This window comes from Passer domesticus, chromosome 3 (assembly GCF_036417665.1).
Source record: "Passer domesticus isolate bPasDom1 chromosome 3, bPasDom1.hap1, whole genome shotgun sequence".
NCBI classification, from domain to species: domain Eukaryota; kingdom Metazoa; phylum Chordata; class Aves; order Passeriformes; family Passeridae; genus Passer; species Passer domesticus.
In genome coordinates this window covers 62,436,885-62,457,064 of record NC_087476.1, presented here as the reverse complement: position 1 = coordinate 62,457,064, position 20,180 = coordinate 62,436,885, and the positions used below count along the sequence as shown (strand labels likewise).

General features: G+C 38.1%; 1 protein-coding gene across 5 annotated transcripts in view; it reads left to right on the top strand.

The window, feature by feature from the left end:
- The window catches only part of ADGRG6 (adhesion G protein-coupled receptor G6), a 110,764-nt gene that overhangs the window by 56,150 nt on the left and 34,434 nt on the right, over positions 1-20,180 (top strand). For 4 of the 5 annotated variants that reach the window (XM_064413499.1, XM_064413500.1, XM_064413502.1 and 1 more), the window contains exons 6-11: positions 759-842; positions 7,930-8,015; positions 9,394-9,446; positions 9,527-9,580; positions 18,636-18,778; positions 19,483-19,597. In XM_064413499.1, coding sequence (XP_064269569.1) covers positions 759-842; positions 7,930-8,015; positions 9,394-9,446; positions 9,527-9,580; positions 18,636-18,778; positions 19,483-19,597 — 535 coding nt within the window. The remainder of the gene's footprint in view (positions 1-758; positions 843-7,929; positions 8,016-9,393; positions 9,447-9,526; positions 9,581-18,635; positions 18,779-19,482; positions 19,598-20,180) is intronic. The other variant, XM_064413501.1, reaches the window with a different exon arrangement.

Below are 20,180 nucleotides of genomic sequence, written 5' to 3'. Positions count from 1 at the left end.
TTAGTGAATGGATTTACATTGACTGGGAGTTACTGAACAAAGCTAAATTATTTTCCAAACCATTATTTGAAAATTTAGTGACATGATCTTTGAATTCTTCTAGCACATATACCCTCCCAGTCCCTCATGGAGGAAATTTGCAATTTTGGCTCTTTCTCCTAATTTTGAAAAGTGTTCAGTTGATTTTGTGGCATGACTCCTGTTGGTGTCAGTGGGAACAGTACAGAGGAGTTTCTACATAAAGCTTTCAAAATAGGTATTTTACTTCACCTGTTCCAAGCCTGATTGCAATTCTCTTCATTGTTTTGAGTTCAGTGGATTTAATTGAATCCTTACATGAGTGTTTCCGTTTCTCATTTGTTTGTCATATTCAGTCTTTGAGAAGGGGCAAAGATTCTTTTCATAAGCAGCATTCTAAGTGCATGCATCTTAGAACTTCCCCATTTTCTGTTCTTCACACAACCAGGGCTCTCATGAGAGGATTTTGAGTTTATGAAAGGGGTGCAGGACTGATCCTGCAAAATTTGCACTGGCAAAATTTCCACTGAAGTGAGTGCAAGTGAGGATTGCAGGACTGGGGCCTCAGTTCATATCTATTCATCACTTTGTACAGAAAAAAAATAATGTGTTTTTTTAACATTTATAGCATTGTGTGTAGATGGTTTCATTTTACATTGTCATGCATTGTTCCCATTTTGTCTTACCTTATTAACATTCATATTTCATCAAGTTCACCTCTTTCTCATCTTTATTACCAGCTACTGTAAATGCTACTACTCCTACACCACCCACTGTCACCACTAACATGCCCGATACTAATAGAAACGATAAGCCAAACAATGGTAAGACATCCTGTGTTACATTTTTCCTTGTACTGTGTCTAAAGCAAATTTGTTGTATTTTAAGGTGTGTTTTTCCTACCATCATAATGTCAAGGGTCACGTCTCAGTTCTGTTCTCATTTACACTGAATAAATCAGGATTAAATCTCTGGACCATGAAAGAATGGTGTAAATGAGAACAGAACCAAACTCAGTGTTTAAGTGTTTATTTGTTTTGTTTACCTGGCTCTTCTGTGAAAGGGACTAACTTTGTGTCTCCATTGCATTTAATGATGCAAAGAACAAGGGAAGGGAGAGGGGTGTTTGGAAAGGGTCCAAAAAGAACTGTGCTGTTGCAGGGTTTCAAGGCTGCAGGTTGTCAGACATTGTGTAGCTCCTGCTTGTGCAGCCAGGGTGGTAGTAGGCTTGGATTGTCTGTTCCTCGCCGTTCCTCAGGCGCAGGAGCCAAGTGGAACCATTCCTATGGAGCAAAGCCACTTCCACTGAGTCAACAGAAATCTTTCCACTGACTTAAAGAAGAGCTGGATCGGACTTTACTAGGGAAAATGTTGACAGTATCAGATATCGTTTACTTTTCATTTAGGAAGATTAAGGGAAAAAATAAGGTAGTAAATGAACCTATTATTAGCACAGGAATTAAGCCAGGATTTCTTTTGAGGCTTTCTCAAATTCTGTGATATCACTGTCTCCTAAAGACTGAGCATCATTTTGTGAAGTGCTGCTAAAATATTTATTAGTTTGCTAAAGTTGGTTGTTAAACACAGAGGTAGATTTTGCCAACTTTCATCACAGGCTTAAATGTATATTTTTTTTTAAGATTTATTTTTTCAGTGTACTCCACAGAAACAAATTAGAATCTGGGCGGGGTTGGTAGTTTGGTTTTATGATGGGTGTTTTTTTTTGGTTGGGTGGTTTTTTTTTCCCCCAATCCATCAGTTGTTACTGTAGGATTTACAACTCTTGGAGTATTTTTTCTCTTGGCAGATATTTATTGTACACTGGCAATCAGGCGGTACAGTGCATAATGTGAAAGAATTTATCTGAATCCAGACTGTTTGGTTTTAATAAGCTGTAGAAGTAAGAAGAAAATATTGAACATGTCTTCCAAGTAGTGTTTGCTTCTTTTTGGTGGAGCCACTTACAAATGTTCACCATGAGCAGTTAACTCTGTTTTTTTTAATGACAGGATGAACTAAATCTTATTAATATTAGTATGAATAAAAAATAGACAAATAAGTCCTTTCTCTAGCTTTGAAAGTCCCAAGAAACAGTAGAAAGACTATGAAAATAAGCCAAGTTCATTTATGGTAGAAGCAAATTAAACTTTCACGCAGCTAACAGGCATCATTTTCCACTCTTGGTAAGTTGATTTTTAGACCAAGAACAGAGAGTTAAGTTACATATATTTTCTTTAATCCATTAACTATGTGGCTTGATACACACAGACCTGCAGGAATTCAGACTTCCTGCTACAGTTATCTTCAGAATGAAGAGAAATTCACCTGAATTTTCCCATTCACGACCACAGAGGCAGCAAGAATCTAAGATAGAAGGGATCAAAACAATAGGAATTATCTCAACCCCAATTATTTGGCCAGTGAAGCAAAGGCCCCTGCATTTCAGTAAAAATTCAGCAGATGATAATCCAGAGGGGAAAAACCCATACAGCTTGTTCCTTCCAACTTTGTCCACACCAGCTTCTTCTGAGGAGACCAGCAACAAAACCTTGTCTGCTTATACAGAAAACATCAACCTAGATTATACTGTAATGAATCCGTTGCCAAATGAAAATATTGTTAATTATTCTAGAAGTCCATTCCATAGTACTTCTGCTGCAGCAGATGCAGTCACAGAGCCTCCTGTGAATGCAGCAGTTCCTCTTCTTCACAGCAGAAATCCCAGTGCAGAGCTAGCAAGGACTTTGGCAAGTAGGCTCCATCTTTCTGACTCTGAGCCATCGTTCCACTCTCCTGTTAGCAGCAGCAGCAGCACTGCTTATGAACACAAAAAAGAAACTCTGTGGATTTCATCCTCCAACAGCGACACAAACAATTTCACGCATACAAGCAATGTCTTGGAGCCTGTGAGCTGGCAGAAAGAGCCTGTATTTCATCATCGTATCACCTCTGATATTCAAGAAGACAGACATCATTTCCTTTCTAGCTTGTCTGTACCACCTACAGATGAGAAGCCACCATTCCAAAAAAGTAGGTTAGATTTGCTAGACTCGACACCTGAAAATTTTTATCTGGAAATGATAGAAGGCAATGCTGACAGGAAAACATTTTCTACACTATCAGCAAAGAGTGAATTTCAGTTTAGAAAATCTGTGTACATTAAGGACCATCACTCAGGGGGCATTACCAATTTAACCTCTGTGGAGACTCTACGTGCAAAACCAACAAGTTTTTTTCAGAACATGAAAAAATCATACGCAAAATTTATGCATGACAGCCAGCTGACAAATTCAGTCCAAGGACACAGTGGAGAACTATTAACATTTTCATCATTTCTGGGAGAACCAGGCATGACAAGCTCAGCATTTAAGCATGTTGTAACAACCCTGCCTGTTTATCAACAGCTGTTGACTGACACATATTTGAAAAGTGACAGCATATTCATATCTAGTAGTAATTACTGGTCTCATTATTTACAGCATTCATTATACTTTCAAAATCCAAGTGAGACCCTCAGAAATGGAGCACTGGAGAACAATTTGGATGCATTTCATGGTAGTAATGAAAATGAGAAGTCAGTTTTTTCCATATTAGAGCCAGAGAACATGAATCCAGTTGCTGACTCCCGGGACTCAGATTACTTGGATTTTCCAACAAAATATGTAGATATATCTCCCTCTTTAAGAGCAAATTTCTGGACTGTTTCCCATCATTTGAAAGAAGCATCTCAAGTGTTTTCTGGGGAGCCATCAGGAAATTTCTGGCTCTCATTTAATAAACTGCTTTCTTCCCCAACAGAGAGATTGCTGTCCATTAGTTTATATGCTAAGTCTGACAGTATCTCTGAACAAACATCTGCTGTTAGATTTTTAGGTCACAGAGCTGAAGAAATTAATTTTTCTAGTCATGTATCAACTTTGGAAACACAAATCTTTAGTTCATTTATTCCAGGCATTTCAAAGAGAGTTTCAGAAAGTAATGGCCAGTCAATATCACAATTGCAGTCAACAATGAGCTTTGCAAACCTAACTGTGACTTCCAACAGTGAATTTTATTTTGATTTTCCTTTTCCTTCCCTGGAAGCACCTTCCATTCAATCCTCTGTATGGGCACGGATAAGCCCTTTTGATCAGGTATTTGAAAACTCTGCAGATAGTTTGCACATGCAAATTCAAACTGACATAGTAAGTGAACAAACTGACATGACTTTCCTAAACAATAGGCATCAGCCTGTTTCTGTCTTTCCAACACATTCAGGAACTCCTTTCTTGATCAGTACATCTGGGACTCGGGTTACTTGGAGAGTTAAGAGTTTGATAAGCAGTACAAGAACACACAAAACACAGCAGTCTCAAAGTCTTCTGGAGAACGATGCTATAACAAATACCACTGATAAACCAAGAAGTAAAGTTCAAAAAGATGCAGGTATTTTTTTAAAAAGCATCAGTTCAATGAGTTCTGACTTTTTTCCAGTGTCTTTGGAATTAAGGCAATTTCTTCATTCAGAGTCCAAATTTAGTGTAACTCCTAGCACCTATTCCACACCTCCACTCCCACAAAGTTTTCAGAATCATCTTGATACAATTTCTCCAAGCTTGCTCCCTCAGTGGGATGTAAAAGAGTTAAACTTGCCAACAACAAAAACACCAAGAAATTATCTAACTGTTTTAGGACAAAACTCCATTGAAAATCAAGTGGACAGTCCAAGATACTCTCTCTGGGCAGTAGAACAAGAAATCATTGACAATGATAAAGGCATAAGGGATTTTTCTGTTCTGACATCTACAAACATGCCTAGGCTTTCTGAATGGAATTCAGAAGGGGAAGTGTATGGACCCTTTAGCAGGAACAGAGAAGCAATATCTATCATTACCGCTAATGCCTTGGATTTTGAAAATGCTGATTATGGACATTTTGCAAATCTCTCTTCTGTTCTGGAGTCATCAATAACTGCAGTAATGAATGATGTGGTATCTTTGCCATCTTCATATAGCAGAGGATTTGATCAGCACAAAGAGACCATCTTGACAGGCACTCTGACAACAGCTGCAGCAGCCATCCATCACTCTCTCGTGCAGATCCAAGCATCACTTTCTTCTGTGACATACCATGAGTCATCAGTTTCAGCCCATGTTTATTCCTTGGCCAGTTTACCGTCGGGGACAAGCCAAAACAGCACCTCTCACCCACCACTGAAACAACTTATTAGCTCTGCTGCAGTCCTTTTGCCTTGTTTGTGTGACTTCTTCACTGGGCTGGGCTGCCTGTGTCAACCTGAGTTCCACTACAGTATGTCAAGCTGCTAAGTTAGACGTAGAAAAAACCCAAGATCCTCTTATCTGTTAGATATTCATTTGTAGACTAAATGTAGAAGTAGCTGTCTTTTGTCCTTTAGATGTAGGACCATTTAGCATATGTTTTGGAATAATAATATAAATACAGTAGAAGGGAATTTGTAGCATCTTAGTGATAGTAAATGTCATCAATGTGTGATTTCTCATATTTGTGTACTTCTCTAAGACAGCTCTCATGAGACTGCGAGGATAATATACTGGTTTCCATGTATTTTATATGATTTAATGACAATTTATTGTCTGGGCGTACATGAATGTTTTTTACTGACATGTTTTTGAGGATTTCACTTTCAAAAATAGAAGATTTTTCAAAACTAAGTGTTTGAATAATTTTCCTAACAGAATTTTTAAAAACACTTACATTTGATTGATAGTTATATTTTTGTAGTTGGTGGTAGGTGTAGGGAGCATTGTTTTCCAGGCTACTTTTTCCTTTTTTTTCAAATTTTCTTTGGCTACTTTTCACCAATTTTATACTCCTTTTTTTTTCTCTCATTCAGCATTTTGAGATGGGATTTCAACTGTTTAATTTGAAGAGGGATAAATAAGTTTTAGTTTTTACTATCTACTTTACAGTCTCCTGAGAGTATTTTAAAATGCAGATTATTTCTTGTTCTTTTTTTTTTTGCCTCATTAAAACATGCTTTGGGTCACCGTCTGGTGGAGATCTTGAAGCTATTGCCTAGCTTGTATGATTTTTAAAATACTTTGTATTCCTATATTAAGGTGATTTTGTCTCTATACATAATTATCTGAATAAGATTATAATTAGATATATGATTACATATGTGTTTTTGAGTATACAGTGCACACTTTCTGTATGTGTGTATCTGTATGGCCTGTATAAAAGGTACATTATAGATTTAAAATTGAATATGTGTTTATACAGAGATATATACATGCAAAGGACATCTAGGTCTTGCAAGTGTTTTCAATTTGCCCAAAGTCAAAATTTCTACTTCCAAATACTTAATTTTTAATCCTTTTTTCTTAAACTATCACAGTAATAACAAACTAAAGCACATTTTCAGATTAAACTATGCACCAAATTTGTGTGCCTCCTCAGGAGAGTTAAAAAGGACAGTAAATCAAAACAAAGTTCATTCTGCTCATACCAAAAATGTAATCATAGCTTACCAAATAAGGTGGCTAGTAAACCATCTTTAATGGTTCATTGTAAAGGATTTTTTTTACCAATCTTAATATCCATATAATTAATTCCATATTGTAAAGAAAGAACAATACTCCAACCATTTTATGAAGAGTACCTAATGCATGCACTCTTAAATTGGAAAATACTGACTTCAGACTTCTTTTTCCAGGTGCCTTTACTTCAAACTCTTGTACAGGAATTATCTATGAAATTGTAAAATTATGACATTTGCTCCACTTAGAATAAAAGGTCTTTTAGAGTCCAAAAGACAGAGCAGTTCCTTTCCAATCTGAGACAGAAAGGGATTTCTGTATAATTATTGTCACGTCCTGCCCTGTCCTATGCAGTGTCTCTGTAAGATTTACATAAGATTATATAAATGCATGTATCTCTGATCAAGACCCACAGCCTTGGGAACAGCCCAAAACCCCCCAAGCAATGCCACAAATGCTCATAAATGCAAGTGAATTGATCCAGAAGTTCTTAAACCTCCCCCACATCCTGGGAACTTTCACCAAGCTAGAGCTTACAGAATGTTTAGTAGCTTAATGAAAAAAAAATAGGCCTGTGGAAAGTACAGATTTTTAACACAGAGCATAACTATGAAATGAATTGATGTTATTTATTAGATGTGAAATCTTGTAATGCTGCCTACCCACTCATGAGCTTAAAGAGAATTTATATTTGCCCAGTGCCATTTCAAAACACTTTTCTGAATATAAAATTGCACCAAGCCAAGTGTTACACATTTTGTGACTGAAAGATGGTTTGTTCAGCTGCCAGTTTTGTAAAGCTAATATGGGTTCTTCTACTGTCTGGCCATTGCCAGGCCTCAGAGCAAGCCTGTACTTTGGAAACAAGAGCTCTATATCCCTTCTCACACCTAATTCTGTCCTCAGTTACCTTGCTACTTTTAATTGATGAGCTTTATTTGCTCTCACAATATTTAAACTCTAATCTGCAGTGGCTCAATTCTGGAACATATGACAATATTATAACAATATGCCTAGGAGGAGAACTTATCTGTGTTTTCATACTTTATTAATTTTAATAATTTTTAAAATTCCTGACAGTGTCATGATCTTGATTTTACACACCACATTAGAGGCATAGGCAAAATACTATTTAGATGTATGTTGTCTGTGAGTTTCCATGTCACATTTCAAGTGCCTCTGAAAATACAGAGGGGGAGGGAATTCTTGTCAAAACCAACAGGACTAGTGAGAACGGGTCCAAACCTGCAGGGCTTATTCATTTCAGAGTTGAAATGCCAGCAAGAGTGCGAGGTGACCTTGTATTTGGGGTTCAGCACAATTTTTATATGAATCATGAAGATAAAATCTCATTATTAAAAAGCTAAATTTTCTCAGTTTCTAACATTATAATGCTGTTTTCAATGGACAGGTGGGCTATTCTACAGGATATCTATAGTTGTCTCTAGTTCCAACCCCAACTCAGTGTCGAAAGTACATGATGTCGTTGCAGAATGGGTAAGTTAAGTTTTCTTTCCTGTGTGATTATATATATGAATCTGTCCCATCACTGTTATCAGCTGGGAAAAAAAAAAAAATATTAAAAAAAAAAAACCACCAACACAAAAAAAACAAAACACCTCTTCACATGTGTTTTCCAAATATCTTTCTTTTATTTATTTGTGCAGTAATAAATTCAGGTCTAGCTGGGGCTCTTCAGCACTATGGATAAAATTTGAAATGTCTGCACTATTCTAGCTAGCTTCCTAAGAGATGTAGATAGTAAGTGAGATTTTGAAAAGTATGGAGAAATCAGAATTATCCACAAAAGGAGGTACATGTCTGGGTTCAAACATCACTATACAGGACAAAAATTTTCTCCTCAAGTGCTAATGTGGTTTTGAAGCTACATTATGGCAGAAATCATAGAAACACCTGGCAGTGTTTATTTGTGTGAAGCAATAAACTTTTCCAATTTATCCTTATATTCTTTACTTCAAAAGGTTTCTGCCATAGGTCAGCTGCTGAGGTTTCTAGTAGTCCCTGGTTTTTCAACCCATTTTAGCAGACATAAGCTTGTCTCTGGGTGAGGGATTTTTGAAGTTCTTGCCTCTAGAAGTGTTCTTGTCTGAATAAAAATGTTCTCTGTCCTTTTTGACAGTTCATATAGTCCCACTCACACAATTTGTAAAACCTTTATACCAACTACTTATGTGAATATATGATATGATGAAATATAACAACTATTCTGCCTTTTTTTTTCCATTTAAAAAACCTGGAGATTTTAGCTATCAAAATCTAAGGAATCCATAAACCAGAATATATGTATAGTAATCTACAAAACAGAATTTCAGTCATGCACACCTGCCACGGCTGTTCCCTTAGCAGCAGTACCCAGGCAAAGTACATAGGTGCCTTAGCCAAAGAAACTAGAAAGGTGTAAGGGTATACAAAGGTATCTCTTGGAGGAAAACTGAGCAGCTGTTGAACACTCAGAATAAAGAGCACAAAGTTCTGAAAAGAAGATCATCCTAAGTTTGAAGACTTTCTGGTGAAAATTTAGCCAATAGCTTTTTCAGTAAAACTATTCCGTTCAAAGTGTATCTGAGGATTTAAGATGTGGAAAAGAGGGAGAGAAGGAAAAGGTCAGGATCCTGTGCACTCACCTATTCACTCTGTCATGACCTTATAGAGATTTCTTTCTGTCCGCAAAAAAGCCACACCTCTCACTACCAGTACAACAATCACCTCACTGAAAAGTGAGTGTTCTCTTTGCTTTGCAAAACTGAAGGGGATTTCTCAAGGGGCAGAAGGGTGAAATTCTAACACAGCTTTAAGCAACAGAGCCCCATTAACATCTCGCCATTCATGTGATCAATGTCTTCCTGTTTTTCAGCTGAACCGTACTTTCCAGAACTGGAATTACACTGTGTATGTTGTCAATATCAGGTAAATTAAGGAGGAAGATATTTATGCTGTATTCCTTTGGAGAATTAATACACCCTAATTAGTGTGTGTTTCTTTCATAGCATCCACCCTGCCTCCATAAAAGAGGGAACAAGACAAAAAAGAAGTATTAAAAGGTAATATTTTGAAAGACATTTTCTCAATAGAGGCAACATCTGTTATTGCAAGTGGCTTTACAACAGGCTTTACTGTCTGTTCTTGGATTTGTTGCCTGTTATTTGGCTGCTGGCAATCTCAGTGTTCTCTGAATGTTCTTAGAAACCTAATCCTGTTTATCATGTTTGTTTTGCGCTTTAAACCCAAACAGATAATTTGTTCAGAACTCAGGTTTCATCTGTCACAAAACTGAATAGATACAGGATATTTAAGTTGTACAACACACCCAGCTTTCTTTAGCAGCAAGCTTTGGTACACTGGTATCTGTGCACTGTGTCTGCATTTGTTCTTTTGAACCAGACACTCTTGAGTTAATAGACATCTTACTAGATGGAAAACACTGAAAAATCATGCTAGAATTGAAAGCTAAACGAGTGTGAGTTAAACTATTTACCATATGCTCTCATTTCCTGACTACTGCTGGGCTTGGAGGCGCTGGAGTTGGAACGACCTCAAAGGCAGCCAGGGAAAGTTAGACGGGTCAACCCCCTGAAAATCTGGCCTCCATGGGCTTCTTTGAAAGCAGCAAGCTGATTTCTGAGGGATGTCTGGAGAGGGAGGGAATCAGGACCAAATTAAGGAGAGGAAACCAAAACATAATTAGTCTTCTGAGGATGGGGCAATAAGTGGGTATGGGATGTATCTGTTTGCAGTGTAGAAAAAAGTCCTGTTAAGAATTTTAACTACTGACTCTTAAGAACTGCCATGATAATGGGAGTAAACTCGGGCCTTTTAATATCAGAGCCCAATATTCCCAATTTACCATCAGGAAGTAGTTAGTGGTGCTTCTAGTTTTCAAGAGTTTGCCTAGACATGAAAAGATCTGTAGAAAGGTACTATCTCCTTCCCACACAGCCGCAGCAGAAAGACAGCTTTTATTGGCAAAACCTTTTAACTGGTACACTGTAAGCCCAGTCTCTGAATGGACTATTTTGCTGCTTGACCTACATTTACAGTAGGGTGTAGTGATGTGGGTAGGATTTTTTTTCACACTTCCAAATGATATGGTTACGCCAGCAAGGCCTTTCAAGTGGAGACCACACCTTGGGTCTTGCCAACAATCCAAGACTGCTGAGGAATGTAAAGCTTTCCCCATCCTTATTCCTGTATCTTTTTATGAGTCCAGCAGCTGAGCTGTACACCTGATTTCTTCTTGTCTCACCTTCCCACCATCCCGACTTCTGTTTTCTTTTCTTCTCACTAGTCTACTCAAAAAAAAAGGCTGAAGAGGTAGAAACTATTTTAGCCATTTCCCTTCCCTTCCCTTCCCTTCCCTTCCCTTCCCTTCCCTTCCCTTCCCTTCCCTTCCCTTCCCTTCCCTTCCCTTCCCTTCCCTTCCCTTCCCTTCCCTTCCCTTCCCTTCCCTTCCCTTCCCTTCCCTTCCCTTCCCTTCCCTTCCCTTCCCTTCCCTTCCCTTCCCTTCCCTTCCCTTCCCTTCCCTTCCCTTCCCTTCCCTTCCCTTTCCCTCCCTTTTTGACATACAGTGAATATGCCACTAAATTACTTCTCATAATGTACTACTCTTATGGGGAGGTAACCCCATCTCTATTTCTTTTGCTCATTATATGTAATTTCAGAGGCAATGGAATTACATATTCATAATATGCCATTTTTCAAGGAAAGCCTCATCTAATGAGAAACTCTAGTGCACTTTGTGTCAAGGTCAAATGGCATTTTTTCATCATTCTGAATAATTTAGTGTAAATGCTGGCCATGTCACACCAAATTTTAAAGTTCTCCAAATAATCAGGAGTGTCATGCTGTGAATGTTCTCTTAAGAAAACAAAAGAAAACAAAACAAAACAAAAAAAAAAGAAACCAAAAAAACAACAAAACAAAACAAAAAGACAAGTCAGGATCCTGCTCAACCAAGAAATCCAGATGGGATAAAGCAAGGACAATTAAAAATTAGTCAGCTACATGATACATGATTAAGAAAAATTATGCTTTTTACACACTGTGTACGTACATACACATATATAGAAATATTTATACACATAATTTTCTGCCTTTTTCATATAGCTTACATGTCTTGAGTACATTTTCATGCACCATTTACCTCTTACAGAAGAAACATTTGAAAAAAATTGCTTGAAGCATCTTTAGGTCTTCTATGTATATATCTATGATTGTACATCCTTCCTTTCTGAAACCAAAAAAAGGATCAACTTCCCAGTAGTCTTCAGTGTTCCTGGGTTTAGTCACCAGTTCACCAGTTCCTTACTTCTTTGAGGCTCACACATCTGTTTCTGAATTTTGTGAGGAAGAAATCTGTTGGGTTTTTGAAGATCCATAAAGTAAACCTTTTTTCCTACTGCTTTCAGATAATTGTCAAGATTCTTTGGATTTTTCCTGGATAGAATTCTTAGGAGATCTTACAAGATGCTAGAGTAACACTTGAGAGTATAGAAGATCAGCAGTTTAGAGGGTAGAAATTCTAAATACCTGATGGAAGTACTGGTAATTCCTGACTGCCTCGGTGATTCACTGTAATGTTATGGCTGAATTATTGAATATAACTTGCTCACGGTGTGATTTCATGCAGTTACTATTAATTTAATATTCCTATAAATTATTTCTGTGGAAAGTTGCCCAAATATTTCCTTATTTCTTCGTTTTGGACAGTCGAGGATAAGTGTGTTGCAGTCTTAGACATTCTACTCTTTCCCTTAGTTTTTAAGTACTTCTTGTTCTATTTACCTTTATGTTCATCTAAACAAAAATTCACTCCACAGTTAAAATTTAAGATCTAACACAGAAGTATTATGGCCTTAACTTTATCTTTTACAGAAGTGAACATATTAGTCTTTACTCTTAACTCACTAAGCCTTATTTCTCTTTTCTGAATTTTCTACAAGATCATAGCCTTCTTTCTTCCAAGACAGTATAATAATTCTTAAAATTGTTCTTTGAGAAGGTTTTTCCTCTCTTTACATGAATTCATATTCTTGTAATTCAGATCACATACTTTTTGCATTCCTTTTGGATTAGTATTTTATACAGCAGTGTAAAAAAACCCCAAAACCAACAAAACAGCATCCCCAAGCCTGTTCTATGCATTTTGCTTTGCTCCACCCTTATTTACCACACTGCCTCCTCATCAAGGAACTTGAGCTGTCACTCTCCCCACCTAGTCTTCTTGCATGGGAAAGAGGAAGAATCATTAGAGAGAATGATTCCGAGAAGAAATAGTAGCTGGAAGTGGGAGGTAGGAAGCTGGCTTTTTTTTGTCACATTAAAAATAGGTGTTTTCCAAAAAAATACTTTAAACTACTGCATTCTGGAGAAGAGCAAAACAAAACAAAATTATTGAAGTGGATTGTTGCTTTTTCATTGCTGTGTTGTATGAGCTGCAGAAATCCAAAGTACACCGTGTTTGCTAGGCGTTTATGTACCCAGTGATGAGGGACAGAGTGCCAAGTCCAAAAGTGCATATTACTATCAGCACCTCTAATACTGTGACATCTCTGGATGACAGCAGTATGTATCAAGCTAATGCTTTGGTAGATTATTAACTACTTTAATAGACAGAGTCTTATAAAAGCTATATTTGACTTTATGTCAGTGTTCAATTTTTCCCCTGGTTGTACTGTTTCTGCCTCTTAATGGAAGGGCAGCTGTTCAAAATAGACAGGAGTTCAGCATGAGCTATGGATGCAGCTATTTCTTTGTCCCCATTATTTTTGCACAAACCTTTGAAAATGAAACCAATTTGTGGATTGTATCCAAGTGAACAAATTTTGTAGATAAGCTGTAAATGTGTTTGTTTCTTTCATTAATTCTTTTCCTTTTATCACTCTGCATCTTTGTCAAAACTTCCTGTGACTGCTGCTGCTGCTTTTCTCAGAAAAGTACTGATCCTAGGTTTTGTCAGATGACTGCATAGGGCTGCCTCACAGTAGGGGAATTGGTCTTTAATAAAGAGTTCAGCTCCCTTGCTTCTCCTTTCTTCTCTTGTTTTGCAAGCAATTTTGAGAAATCAGACCCTAATTAATTTAAGATTTTTTCTCCATTTAACGTACAGTAAGTTTATGCTTGTTCCAACTTCCACTGCTTGATTGTCATAATTTTGGACTATTTTCAGTGTTGGGTTGCTCCTTCTATGGGAAACTATATCAATGTTAGTACTGTTAAACATCTCATCCAAATTAAAAACCACAGTGGTAGCCATCTGTGTAAAAACTATTAAATCTAAATAGAAATCCCTTGTCTTGGAAATGAAAATACAGAGGAAAGCAGTAAATCAGAGCTACCCATGCCTAGTCCTGCTCTTTTGAAGTCTGTGGGAGTTTTACCACCCATGTTAGTGAGGCATATTCAGGCTCCTGCATGCTGTGTTCTTGGGTGTTGTTTTGCTTAATGGAAAGTGTAATGCACTTGGATAAAATGTTAATTAGATTGTGTAATAGTTTTAGACAAGAGTTATCAGCACTAGAACAGCATAATTTTGGTTTTCTAGTCCTAAGTATTGGGCTTTTTACATTCTTTGTAGATTACTTCAAATTATTTTTTATGAAATAACTTTGCTATTCTTGTTATAAATTAACATATCTGTGATGTCTGTTCATATTTCAAAAGTTTTCTGGGTTTCTACCGGTGAGATTGTATGAAGGGTTTGGACCTGGCCCACCTCTACTCCACACAACTTTAACTTCACTGTAACTGAAGGTAGTAAGGGGCAGCCTTTACTCGGGCTGAGAAATATTTTAAAATGCTGCATAACATGTACATTATATGTAATATTTCTGTTTGAAAAACCAACCAAAAAACAACCAAGTGAAAATCCTCAGGTTTCTCCATAGTGCCCTGCTGGCATCTTGTGTCCATGACCTGTGAAGAAAGCCTTCATCACAGATTCTAGAATTTGGGATTTACTCTTGAGTGACTGAAGGATGATCCTTTCTTAGTCTCCTGTTGAAGGTTCCTGCCCTTTTCCAGCTTCCAATGACTTCTTTTGTCTTTCCGCTGACTTTTACTAGATTTAGTGAAGATCTGACATTGTTAGATGCCATTTTTAGAAAAGCAGTGTATAGGGAATGGGGGTTTTCTTCATTGTTCCAGAACATAGTGCAAGTGTAACCAAAAACTCATTTCAGCAAAGACCAGCTGTTCCCTGTGAGGGATTCCAGTCCTTTCTGGTTTGACTCTGCAACATTCTCTAGTAATGAATAGACTTCATACCAAATTAGCACATAAGTGCTTTCTGTTGAAAAGCCGTAGCTGATTGTATTCCCACACCAGATCTGCAATGAGGAGCAAGACCCAGAGACACAAGCCAAGGCATGAGGCGTGACCAGGGTGCTTGCAAAATTGTTCTGCTACAATGGTCATTAACTTAAAAGGAAGGCTTAGGATGCTTTTATTTTTAGTAGTCCGAAAAGTAGCTGCAATTTTTAGCTTTGTGTCATGAAGTCTCAGATTTTTTATTCTAACTATAACATCACCTTTTCCAGGGAAAGGAAACTCTTCATCCTTGACATTTCTTTGAATGTGTCTGTTATGTCAAGTCTTTTTTTTTTTTAATATTTTGCTCTCAGTTTTGAACACTTTAATGTATTGCAGTCAAAATCACCTCAAGTAAAAGATTATTCACAACTCAGATGCTTCTGTGAAATGCTTTTAGTTTTCCTCTGCTTTCAAACTTATTTCTGTCTTACTCTGTGAGTTTTCTAACATTTGGTCTGCTCTTCGTATTGCATCTTCACTGAGTGACTTATGGAACAGTCAGCTCTCTTTTGTCTGTCCAGTTAATGCGAAGTAGTTAAAACTTCACAAGTGACTCTGGGACTTTTCCTACCTGTGTGGCCAGTCTTCAGTTATAGCTATCCATCACCACTTATCTTCAGAGACAACATAAACGTGAGATTAGTAAAGAATTTAATGCTGACATTTGAAAACTATTTAAAATATGCCAGGGTAGTCAGCACTGAAATTCCCAGGACTTTTAGTGAAAATTTAGATTCCGCAAGTATTTAGGTTCTTTAAAAATAGTTCTTTATATTCTTTAAATCAAGTTATATTAACTCTGAAGGAAATGAATAGTGATGAGTGAAACAGTCTGACAACAACAGTAATTCAGTATTAGTTCAGCCTGTCTAGTACAGCAGAAAGGAGAAATGTGCATTGCTAATTATCAGCTGCATCTCTCCAGGTGCAAGGCAGCGTGTGCTGCAGGGTTCCCGTGGTTTGTTAATCCTTCCTCCGGGCTCCTCGCAGGGCGCAGCAGCGCGACCACAGCCCATGTGTAGGCACACTGTCCTGGAATAGCTCTGAGTCACGCTGCCGGAGAAGAAAGCTGGCTTTGTGGTCCGGGCCATGGCAGCACAGGCTCCACCACCGCCTCCTGAGCCTCTGATGAGGATGCAGCTTTGTAAATTCCTCGCTCTGAGCCAGCTTAGCTAAACAGACCAGGACAAAGTGGGATAGGCACTGGTCTTCCCAAGCTTTCCTGCTTGCTCCAGCTGTCACCATTTCAGTCAAAGAAAAGAGAAACATACTAATCCCTGTTGTGTTTACCTATACCACTGTCCATTTTTTTTTAATTATATTGATGGCAGTAATGCTGGCAGTACAAGTTACTATGGATTATGTGGACTTTGTAATTGATTACTGCTGTGAGAATCTATCTGTCTTATATGTCACACAATAAAAGATTTGAAGTTGGGTGTAGCAAATCCAGTGACACCAGTAGAGCATGGCAGTGTTTCCATTTATTTGAGTGCAGGCCTACTGTTTCCCAAATTGAGAATTTGCTCTTCACCATTATAATGTTTTCTTTCTGGGATCTCAGTGTGACAAAAGTGGAAGGAAGCACTGAACTTCATATTGCGTCAGCTGTCAAGTTAAAAGGTATTTATTTAGTCTGGGAAGCTAGCATGAGTCATTCTGAAAAGTTTGTGGAAATTGTTTTCATCATATTATGGAGTAGGCTTTTATTATACAGTATACATGACTTGTGCTTTAAGAGTTTCTCAGAAAACAACAGATTGGTTTAAGGGATTCTTTTTGCCAGTGCTTCATAATCAATACTTCTCTCTGTAATTTTTCCGTATAACTGCAACCAGTTCTACCTCATCTATCACTATTCCTTTTATTTTGTTGACATTGTCCTTCCTCACAGGTATGGATACTAAATATCATTTTGGTTAGTTGGGAATCCTGAAACAGGCAGCTAAGCAGTAGCAGTGACTGTTCAGAATGTCTGTTCTGCAGCCAGAGTGCTGAGGTAGGGAGTGGCATCAGTATATTAAGTTTTCCTCTTCTGAAGTAAAGGGAATAGATGAATGAAGCCAGAATCTTTTAGGAAAGATGGTTAAATGCCAGGAGACTCTGGGGCTGAAGTACTGGAGGGCTGAAGGAATTGGCAATCCCGTAGGCAATTTCCATACTTCTTCTAAAAATAAATGCCGTAATAAATTTGTGCTTGTAACATATCTGAGGTATACAGAAAAAGCCTGCTAATGCATATCCACCCTAGTGAGGCTATTTGCCATATACATGTTAAACACCCCACAGAGACCAAAGGAATGTTAGGAAGAACTCAGTATCTCTGGGAGCAGGGAAGGAGAGACCTGGCCTGAGATAGCTGGAATTTCTCTGCTAAAATACGTCCACTGGGAAAGGAGAAAGCCAAGCCTGCAGGTGGTCACATTTTTATCTTTTTTCTCCAGCAACATGTTACCAGTAAAACAGTGAATATGTCAAGAAAATTAAACACATCTGGAAAGTGCAGTTCTGAGCTGTCATCATGGGGATGTCTTTCTGAAAGATTTTCTTAGTTGAAGTCCTGGTCTGTCTAGGAAGGAGTACCTGAAAACCCTACTGGCCCTCTTCAATACCCCTACAGATTTTTTTCTACTATTCTTCCTGTAGCCCACAAGCCCCTTTACCTCACTGTTGCTTTTTTGCATGGGGGGTCACAGGTGAAAGCACCCCTGATGGGTGTGTGCCCTGCTCCCTCTATGTGTGCTGGCAGTGCCACTGCTCCCCAGGCTGCCAGGAACAGCTCACACACTCCAAAGGTCTGTCTTTATTCAGGCTGATGGGTATCCAAGGGCAAGGCTAAGATGAAGACAGCTCAAAGCATGTTTGCTTTTTTCTTTTTTCCACATTTTGGCTTCCCCGGACATCCAATGTTCCATGCTTTAGCAGCTTACCTCCTACTAACCATAGCCAAGTAATGCTCTTGGGTACCAACATATTCCCATTTCCAGCATTTCCTTTTGTCCCAGGAGGAAATTTCTGTGCCTTTCACTCTGGGCTTATTTCCTGTGTCCTGCTAGAATCGGTTTGCTGTTCATGATTTCCCTTCCAGAAAAGCTATGTTTTTGGACAAGGGTGGGGACTGTTTTATTTTGTTCACAGGAAAGAGGCTTGGGCACTTTGAAATACTTCTGATGTCCAAGAAAGTAGCAGTGGGCTGCAATACAGAACAGCTATTAGTGCTCAACCTTAGATTAGTCATCTGAGGAACTCGACTTTCCTAATTATGACTAAAAGCTTCAGAAATATGTAAGGGTGTTTTTCACTCCATAAAAAAAAAAAAAAGAGATTTAAATGTTAGGTATATGTTCTTTGTTAATCTCCTAGTCTTTCTCTGTAGTCAGTGTAGAGGTGGATCCTCTGGAGGATGACTCGTCCCACCCTGACAAGTTTTGTGAGGTGGGATGAATCAGCTCTTAAGTTCCTAAACCATCAGCAACCAGATGTTTAAAGTTAATTAGGGCCCATTTAGAACTCACAACTTTATGGTTTCATCTTCTGAACTCTTCTGAAAATATTTTTTAGCTCTTTTGATGAGATGCTTTTTAAAGGTAACTAGAAGATGAAATTTCCCAGCCATATTTTCTTGTCATGGCCCTATATATACAAAAATATTCATTTACAGATAATGAGCAGCACAGTTTTGGTGACACTGTTCCATACTCAGAAAACCAGAGTTTCTCAGATATTTTTATTTCCACCCATTTGGCCTCTGCTCTCCTGACTGAAAGACTTGGATAATTTTCTTTGCAGTTTTAGTGCTTTGGCTCTCCTGGTTTATAATTCTACCAACAACATCAATTTAGAAGAGGAAGACATCCGACAGAAGCTCATAAGTAATAATCGAACCATGGAAGAGGGATATCAACTTCATACTGTGGATGTTGATCCAGTGGGTAAGTAGTGTTGAGCTTTGTTACACAACCTTTTTTTTTTTCGCTTGTTCATAAACAAGTGTCTTCTGTGTTAAAATAATCACACATTTCCAAACAGTATGATGGCTTCAGATTTTAAGTTGTCCCTATAAACCGAGTCGTTCCAAAGAGCCATGCTCAAAATACCTTTTAATACAAACAAAGTTGTCCAAATTGCTTTAGTCAGTGTTTTGCTGTCTGGTTGAAAGACACTTGGAGGGTACCTGACAGCTCCTCTGGTAGTTTGAGGTTAAAAAGTATGCTTCATAGCAGAGCTAAAATGAGACACACTGGACCTCATTTTAGCAGAGCTAAAATGAGACACAAGGCCCCTTATCCCCACTTCTCAGTGGTGTTTGTGTTTCTGACAACAGTTGCCCTTAATCAATCTTCTTTTAGCTCTCATCTCTTCCAATTCAGCTTCTACCAAAGATTGCCCTTCCTTTGGAAGGGAGGAGGTGGAGGCTGATGGATGCAGCGTGGACATTCAAGTCCTACCTTTGAGCAGCAGCAGCATGGATGATCCCCTGTTGTACACCCCTCTATTGCCACTCTATTGCAAACAACGAAGCATTTCATTTTAAGACAATTTTGTGCTGTAGGCTGGTTGATGAGCTGAGGACAACATATGGAAGATGATTAGGTGAAGAAATTTATTGTTAACACTGATATACTCATTTTTACAGAAAAATGTTTAGCTGAAGAAAACCCTCCAAACTATTTTTGGCCAGATACCAGGCCTACTGTGACCAACTTCACATTTTGCCACGGGAGCTCAGTTCAGACTGCATCAAGAACCTGGTAGGTGTTCAAATATCTGAGAAGCTGAGTTGCTTCTGATGCAACTTTCTGGTTACATATAGTCATTATTTAGTTATATATAATGGTTGCCATTGACTGGTATTGTGTTTCAGAAAGACTTTTTCTATACCATGAGAGATTAGGTTGGTGCAGTAATAGTTTCTATTTCATTGATAAGAAAAAACTCATCTACCACTTCTGTAGTGCATATTGCATCCCACAATTAATACATGTTCAACATGACTATAAAAATAAAATCTTCTTACAGAATGAAACTGTTTTATTCAAGTCATAGAATCATAGAATGTGTTTGGCTTGGAAGGGAGCCTAAAGATCATCTAGTTCCAAACCCCCTGTGATGGGCAAGGACACTTCCCCTTAGACCAAGTTGGTCAGAGCCCCATCCATCGTGTCCTGGAACACTTCCAAGGATGTGGCTTCCACAACCTCTCTGGTCAACCTCTGAACCTCTGCCAGTGCCTCATTACTCTCAAAGTAAAAAAAATTCTTTCTAATATCTAACTGAAACCTAATCTCTTACAGTTCAAAACCATTTGCCATTGTCCCATCACTACATGCTCTT